The following is an 8314-nucleotide window of genomic DNA, read 5'->3' as shown; positions in this document are numbered from 1 at the left end:
CTGGGGTCATTTCAAAACAACTCAGGAGGCAAACTGAGGAGATTCTCACTAAAAGTGGGGAACTTGCACAGGCCTGTAATCCCAGTTACTCAGAGGCTGAGGCAGGAGAATCACTTACACCCAGGAGGAGGAGGTTGCAGTGAGCCAAGATGGTGCCACTGCACTCCAGCCTGGGTGACAGAGTGAGACCCTGTCTCAAAAAAAAAAAAAAAGTGGGCAACTCAAGCATCAATAAAGGTATTAACTGCAATGGTTTGTAGCATATTACGTATATTTAAATATGTGGGTTCAAGATAATTCAATAAAAGAATCCCTGGTTACCCTTAGAGGATATTAGGAAATCAATTTGTTATTTTGAACATTGCTAAATAAAAAAACAAGCATTTATCCTATTTTTTGTACAACCTGTATTTCAAGATACGTGAATATTGTTAAAGAGAAGCTATTTGCAGAAGAAATCTGACCAATAATGATGTAAAAAAATAAAATCTGAATCTCATCATTTTGCAACCCCTGATGATATCACAGATTTAGGTATTGCTAAAACCGTCAGGTGACAGATGATCAGGCTGATAACACCTGCACCTGCTGCCAAGCTTAACATAAAAAATAATACTAAATTCCCCCTGCGAAGCCTGCATGTGCCCAAAAAACCCCAAATCAAAGCAAACCCCTCAAAACCTGAGTTAAAGCAAGCTTCTAGATCTAACTTCTAGCTTACAAAAAATGAGAGGAAGAGAGGACTATACCACTAAGAAAATGCAACCAGAAGATTCCAGATTGCAAAAAATGTAATAGGACCAAAACCCTGAGTTCTTCAATAAATACATGACGATTTATAGCTTAAAAGAGACACAGAGACCGGTGAGCCAAATGCAATGTGTGCAACTTGTTTAGATCCTGATTTGAACAAATCAACTCTAAAAAGACTTCTGAGACAATGGAGAGAATGTGAACTATGACAGGGTATCTGATGGTATTAAGGAAGTACTAATTTTGTTTTTTTTAGTGTGGATATAGCCTTTTAAAGGTAAAAAGAAAGAATAAAGGTGGTGGAGGGTGTGATAATCCTATGACGGGTCTGGGCTTGAGTCCTGAGGGCAGCCAATTACATCCCAGACTCACAGGCAATTAACAGTCCAAGCCAGGGTCCCATCAGCTGAATCCTGAGGCTGGGATGCTTCAGTCTTTTCAGAACAGGGTAAAGGAAGAGTCCAGAAACCACCTTCACTGGCTTCGTGAAAACCAAGCACGTCTTTGAGATCTTTTTCAAATTCTGCCTCTAAGTCAAGTCCTGCCTTGCCAAAGTCGGAAGCCTGAAAGAGAAAAAAGCAAACAAACACGTTGAAGGACGAAAGATTACAGCCATCAGATCACTCATACATTTTTTTGTTTTTGTTTTTCAGTCAGGGTCTTTCCCTGTCACCCAGGCTGTGGTGCGGTGGCACCATCATAGCTCACTGCAGCCTTCAATTCCTGGACGCAAGCGATCCTCCCACCTCAGCCTCCTGAGTAGCTGAAACTACAGGCACATGCTACTATGCCCAGATTTTTTTTTTTTTTTTTTGAGATGAAGTCTCGCTCTGTCGCCCGGGCTGGAGTGCAGTGGCCGGATCTCAGCTCACTGCAAGCTCCGCCTCCTGGGTTTACGCCATTCTCCTGCCTCAGCCTCCCGAGTAGCTGTATGCCCAGATTTTTAAAACTTTTTTGTTTTTTTTTTCAGAGATCGGGGTGAGGAGGTCTTGCTATGTTTCTCAGGCTGGTCTCAAACTCCTGGCTTCAGGTGATTCCCTCACCTCGGACTCCCCAAAAGCTGGGATTACAGATGTGAGTCACTGCTCCCAGACTCACTCATATTTTTTTAGGAGGCCCAGCAGGGAGGCAGAATGGATGGGGAGATGCTGCTACTAAAATGTTGAAAAGCATGAGACTCCACCTGGTTGTTAAACTTCTACCTGACAGGTGATTTGGACTGAAGGTTTAGTTTTGATCATGGCAAATCTGAGCATGGTGCAAAATAGCTTAAAAAATGTTTTTAAACGCATTTCTTGAAAGCCCACTCACTGATGAAGGATGATCCTCTGTTCTCCAGGGCTAAGGATACGCCAGGCACTGAGTGGCTCTCTGGTCAACGCTTTCTCCCTGCAGCTCCATGACTGGGTACCAGTTTACAGTTTGTGGTTTGTGAACATGCCAACTCCTGGCATGGAGGAAGGGAAGGAAGCTGGGTGGAGATGAAAATCTTCCTTAGGTGCCTCCCAAGAAATATCTGTACAAATGGGGATAAAAATCAGGACAAACCAAAGTTACAAATGTTGGGATTGCAGGCTAGCTCAACTAGCTGGTCCCTCCTTAGTAAAGGAGGATGAAACCAACACTGTATCTGAAGGCAGTTCCAGATGTTTGAGTCCAGTGAGAAATGTATGTGCAAAAAAATGCAAGCATGAGTATCCAGGAAGTCTAACTGATTTTATTTTGTTTACTTATTTGTTTTCATATTTCTGAGGCAGGAAGAACAATGTAGGCATAAACTGCCTTTCCTTCCAGTTTAAACAAAGAAGCTGGATGCCATTTACTGCTGTCGTTGGGAGCGAGCTGCCGTTCTGGGAACAGAGCCTGTTTTTTTTTCAGCTCCTGTTCCGGAGATCCCTCCCCTGTCCTGCTTGCTGTTCTTTTTGCCACTCACTCCTTGCCTCCAGTAATGCTGAGGTGGTTTTTTTCTGTAATCCTTGTCTCGTTTGAGCTCTCCCCAGGATGAAACTGAGGGTAATCCTTGCAAAATTCTGCTGTCCCAGAAATTAGGGGAAAGTAGAAAAGGTGCAAAAAGGAAGCAGGAAATGCCTTTTTACCTTGTGAAATGTTTTATGGTCGCGGAAGATCAGGCACATGTCCCGCACAAACCATGCCACCGTGTACACTTCCGTATTCAGCCTTTCCTTAACCAGGTCCAACCACATTGCTTCCTGAAAGGGCTCACCGTAATCGCGAATCTTGAGGACAAAGCCACCAGAGAGGAGACGTCAGCACAGCTGTCATCACTGGAAAGGATCCAATTTAAATACAATCCAAGTCTTCATTTCCAGGGTCATAATGATAACACCATCTGACTTCTTTAGGCCAGCTATTGTTCTAGGCACTAGATAAACTAAATTGTAAGCCAAGCATATGAATATGTAATCTCCACATTTATGGGTACCATAAATAATGATGCCCATTTCACAGATGAGGAAACCGAGGGATGGAGAGGTCAAGGAGCCTACCCAAGATGTCTCAGCTAGAAAGTGGTAGAGCTGGGATGGGAACCCACACAGTTTGGCATCTGTGACTCTTCTTTTTTTTTGAGATGGAGTCTTGCTTTGTCACCCAGGCTGGAGTGCAGTGGTGCAATCTTGGCTCACTGCAACCTCTGCCTCCCGGATTCAAGTGATTCTCCTTCCTCAGTCTCCCAAGTAGCTGGGATTACAGGTGCCTGCCACCACGCCTGGCTAATTTTGTATTTTAGTAGAGATGGGGTTTTGCCATGTTGGCCAGGCTGGTCTTGAACTCCTGACCTCAAGTGATCTGCCCGCCTCAGCCTCCCAAAGTGCTGGGATTACACGCATGAGCGGCTGCCCCCAGCTGGCCTCTGTGACTCTTAATCTCTAGTAGGAAAGACATTCCTCCTAAAGAGAAGATGAAACTGAGATACACAGGAGGGGCAGCAACTTGCCCAGTATCCCATAGCCCGTGAGTGGTAGGGTGGAGTTTGAGCCAGGTAGTCCCTCTCCAGAGTGTGCAGAGAAACCCCCGCTGCCCTGCTCCACTGCTGCCACGCTGTCCTTCTCTCCTGTTCTCCAGCTTCCCGAGCAAACTGCAGCACCTGCTGGACTCAGCCCCCAAATTTCTCAAAATGCATTTTATGCAAGAGAACTGTAAAATGTGACTTACATTAAATGGAATGCCTGTAGAAAAGGAGCTTTGTGGATGACAGTAGGCCTTCAAGAGGAGGAACTCACATTTCTGTAAAACGTGAAGAGGGCTTGAAAGTGAAATGCAGCTTGGGAACAGTGAAGCCAGGTGAATGTCTAGACATGCACACGGACGGGGCAGCCAAGCCCAGTCAGCATTACAACCGTGCTTACCAAGGTTCACAGGGTGTGTGGGATTTTGTTCAGACTCTGTGTTTGGGCACTAAATCATCATCCTCTAAAGGGAGACACTGAAGCCTCCCTTTGGTGCATTGCCCTGACCCTGTGCCTGTTTGTGCTTCTCATGTGAGAAGGGAAAAGCGTAGGCTTGGGGTTGGCATCCAACTTACCAGCTGGTCCTGAGGCTGCATCTGCCTCTCCAGGATCTTAGATACATGATGACACTGTTGGCTTCCTGAAGACCTCTTCATCCTGCAGAAGGTGCAACTCCACAGCGTCCTGAGAGGTTGGACATAAGGTGAACAGAGGGCAAGGCCCCTGGAAATGGCCACCATTCCTGTGGCTGCCACTGTCTTCCCTCAGGAAGTTTGGGCTCAGCCATGAGGGTGGGATACCTCCCAGAGTGTCCAAGATCCCCACGTGGGGTCTCCAGCATTGACCCTTCCCTCGCATCAGTGGTAGCGGCAGGTGGGCAGCCTGAGGAAGGTGGTGTCACAGTAAGCGTGGGCTCTCTTCTCCCTGTCTGAGCTGCTGGGAGCACAAAGGAACCCAGGCTGCCGGGCTTGAGTGTCAGAATCTGGGCTTTCACCTGCAGGGACCTCAGGCCTCCATCAGCCTGATGAGACCATGGTGAAATATGTGACAAACCGTGCTTCCTGTCTTTCCTGAGCAGGCACAGAACATAAGCTGGCTTTTCCCGTCCCCAACTCCCCTTGGACAGGAGTCCCTGCTGTCCAAGGAATAACATCCTAGGGAAGGGCACCTCCAGGGGCAGAAGCAGTGTGGAGCCAAGAGGCTCACTGGCAGCCTCAGAGACCCAGAGAGGCCCAGAGTCTCTGGCACCAGACTGCCCTGCCTCACACCCTTGTCTGCAATGCTCACAGGTCCTGCCCTTTCCATCTGGAGGGGAGTGCTGTGTGCCCGAGGTGGGGCTGCATCCCACTCACCTCTTGGCTTCCACAGGGGGGATGTGACAGTCTTCATGGAAGACTCGTGGATAAGTACCATAGCAGAGAAGTTATCCCCCTTTACAGCACACCTCGCATTCATCCAAGTTTTTCCACTGCAAGGGCAGATAATGTGGGCACCGCTAGGACCACGGCACCGCTAGGACCAGCTGCCACTACCACTGATGACCCAGGAATGCTGACCCTGTGGGGTTCTAGAACACATCATTTTGTGTGTGCCACAGTGGATATCCAAACCCAATTTCTGGTGGGGGGAGCTGATGCCACCTCCCTTGGGGGAAACTGCAAGACAAATGGCACAACAAGCAGGGAGTCTGGGTGGTGACCACCACCACTAGGGCTTTTCTTCTCTGGCTGTGGCTTGCTAACGGGTTCTGCCATGTTTTGAGCTGTGCTGCTGCCTGCTGGCAAGCTTGTGCTTTGAGCTGGGCCACTCTGGGCTGCATTTGCTGAGCCCCACCAAGCCTCTGTTAATAGATCTAACTGACCAAAGTAAGACATGATGATAACTGGCATTTAGGTGCAGGAGTATGGGAAGTGTTTTTCCTGGTGCCTTGCCTAACTGCCTAGGGTCGTAACATAACATGGCCCTAAAATGTTCCATAGTGGGCATGGATGCTGTGACCCCGTAAATAACAAATTAAAATAATCAAAATTAAGTTATCTTTGGCACTTACAATTGACTTTACAACATGGAACTCCATGGACCTTCTCTGTTAAAATATTTAATACTGATCAATATGAATTAAAACACGGCTTTCAAGGACGGAAACTCATTATGGAAGATCTATTTAGAGAAGGGATGATTATCCCCACTGTTTCTCCATTTCACAGCCCAATTTGGTCTGTTCTTAAGCTTGGAAAGAATGAATGATGCCTCACGGTGAATTACTACAACCTGAATGCTGTGACCCCATCTGTGAAGGCCCAATGTTATTGAAATTACTGACTCCATCCACTTAGCAAGTGGTAAATACTCTGCAGTCATAGATTTGACTAATGTGTTCTGTTCAGTGTGTATTTCAACAGCATCTCAGCCGCAGGTTGCTTTCACCCCCGAAGGAACACAATAGACCATTGTCTGGCTACCACGGGGTACCTGGACAGTTCTGCCACCATACACAATCTGCAAGCAGGATTTGAACTGCATCTGACCTTCTCTAGGAGCACAGGTGTAACATCACCCTGAAGACACCCTTCTCTCAGCACATTCATTTGACACACTCAGGACATTACTCACAAGGAGCTCACGGAAAAGGATGGGGCTTGTGTTTCCGCATGAATGTGGGATTAAACTAAAACAAAAAAGTATGGGCCACTGCCCCAGGCATAGTACAGGGATCCACCACCAATTTCTGGCCATTATCTGGTCAGTCGAGGGATGCTCCATCCCTGACACTGTCAAAAAATTATTATTGACCCTCTAAGTACCCACAGTGTTCTAATAAGCCTCCCAGCATCCTTTAGGCCTCTTGAGTTCCGGAGGAAACACATCCCTCATTTATAGATTTTAGGTAAGCTCATTTATGCTGTTACTTGCAAACAGGCCCACTTTCAATGGGATTCCTTCTAACAAAAGATTCTAGAATCTGTCAAATTGCAATACAGCAGGCATTAGTGCCCTCCTGAGTCTCATTCACTGTGGAGGCTTTGGCAACCTCCTCTCATGCCTCCTGGCATCTCTGGACCACCCATGATGGCCATGGACTTTTGGTACAAAAAAACAGAAAACCCCAAAAGCTGTTTTCCTCAGCCCCACACTATATGCTGATAGAGTGGCAACTGCTGGCTGCATCCAGGGCCTTCTGGAGATGGAGGCTGTCACACACCGAGCCTGTGGCTCTTTACACCAGCTGCCCATCCTGTGTGGGTCACGGAGGCAGCACCCTGCAGGGCAACCACAAAACATATTTTGGGAGTACCAGCATCGGTCTCTTTTTGTGCACATACATAAGTGAGACTGTAGTGGATCTTTTTGTGCACATACATAAGTGAGACTGTAGTGGAGATGGATGGATGTGCTGCCGAGCAGCAGTGACACTGGATGATGGCGCTGTGGGCAAGGCCCTCACTGGCCCATTCTCAGTCGGATAAACGTTCATCTTATTCTCCCGACCTGGCCCTGGAAGGTGGGACTGAGAGGCTGGGTCAAACATGCCCCTGGCTATTATGTGCTGACATGTGGCATTAGGAGAGTTAGAGGGTATTATCATGTTGGGATATTAATTAATGGTCTGGATTTTAAAGATCCTTTTTTTTCTGGTTGCAAAAGTAACAAATGGTCATTATAGTAATTCCAACTGTACATAAATGTATAATACAGAAAGCAAATGCCCCTGTGATCTCATCTCAAAATAAATGCAGTTGATTCTTTTGGCTATTTTTTCACTCGTAGACCTACCTACACATTCACATAAGCAACAAAGGGCTCCTTCCCCACACGTCACAACTAGCATTAAGTGTCCTGAAGCCTCCTGACTGTAAAACCCTTTGGTGGCTTTCCATTGATTGAAAGATAACTCCATACTTATGAATCCATGTATTTAAACAAATATCTATATCAAAGGTCTAATATTCTGTAAGAAAAGTTTTTAAAAAACCATTCTGTAACTGTATCAGTTTATTCTGCAATAGTGATAGAACTTGTGTTTGTCCCTAATTTTTTGCTATTATGATGTTACACTGAGTACCCGTGATTCTCGGGGTATTTAAGATCAGCATGGGAAAGATGATTTATATAATAAATGGCATTGGGAGACCAGTGCCTTAAACTTTGAATGAATCCAGCCTGGTCAGGCCAGCCTCCAGGGCAACATGAGTAGCTGGGACTACAGGTGCATGGCACCATGCCTGGCTAATTTTTGTATGTTTTGTAAAGAAGGGTTTTGCCCTGTTTCCCAGGCTGGTCTCAAACTCCTGGGCTCAAGGGATCCACCCACCTTGGTATCCCCAAGTGCTGGGATTACATCGCTCTATATAGCAATACAGAGTCTCACTATATCACTCAGGCTGGTCTTGAACTCCTGGGCTCAAGCAATGCTCCTACCTTAGCCTTAGCTGGGACTACAGGTGCACACCACCATTCCTGGTTGATTAAAAAAAATTTGTTAGAGATGGGGTCTTGCTATGTTACCTAGGCTTAGAGTATTTTATTTCTGACACCTTTGGTTTATAGCCATCCAAATATCCAGATCTTTTTGCTAAAACACATGGACATGA

General features: G+C 46.4%; 1 protein-coding gene across 1 annotated transcript; it reads right to left on the bottom strand.

The window, feature by feature from the left end:
• Nucleotides 1–761: 761 nt before the first annotated feature.
• On the bottom strand, nucleotides 762–5562 carry LOC108540440 (sp110 nuclear body protein-like). Its single transcript, XM_017889517.1, has 5 exons — nucleotides 4298–5562; nucleotides 3928–3999; nucleotides 2850–2990; nucleotides 2065–2269; nucleotides 762–1316 (listed from the first exon to the last, which is right to left on the bottom strand). The coding sequence occupies exons 1-4, from the start codon at nucleotides 4460–4462 to the stop codon at nucleotides 2129–2131; spliced, it is 519 nt and encodes a 172-aa protein (XP_017745006.1). The 5' UTR covers nucleotides 4463–5562; the 3' UTR covers nucleotides 762–1316; nucleotides 2065–2128.
• Between the last annotated feature and the right edge of the window lie 2752 nt (nucleotides 5563–8314).

This window comes from Rhinopithecus bieti, unplaced genomic scaffold (assembly GCF_001698545.2).
Source record: "Rhinopithecus bieti isolate Rb0 unplaced genomic scaffold, ASM169854v2 scaffold_19546, whole genome shotgun sequence".
Lineage (NCBI taxonomy): Eukaryota > Metazoa > Chordata > Mammalia > Primates > Cercopithecidae > Rhinopithecus > Rhinopithecus bieti.
Note: the sequence above shows the minus strand (reverse complement) of the source record. Positions and strands in the feature narration are given on the sequence as shown.

What these genes read in the sequence shown, in the direction of transcription:
- LOC108540440 (XM_017889517.1), bottom strand. Translation starts at nt 4,462, where the DNA reads ATGGTGGCCATTTCCAGGGGCCTTGCCCTCTGTTCACCTTATGTCCAA. An exon ending in TGCAGCCTCAGGACCAGCTG is followed by an intron (nt 4,000 to 4,297) that starts GTAAGTTGGATG and finishes CACGTTTTACAG; the next exon opens with AAATGTGAGTTCCTCCTCTT. An exon ending in CTACAGGCATTCCATTTAAT is followed by an intron (nt 2,991 to 3,927) that starts GTAAGTCACATT and finishes TTTGTCCTCAAG; the next exon opens with ATTCGCGATTACGGTGAGCC.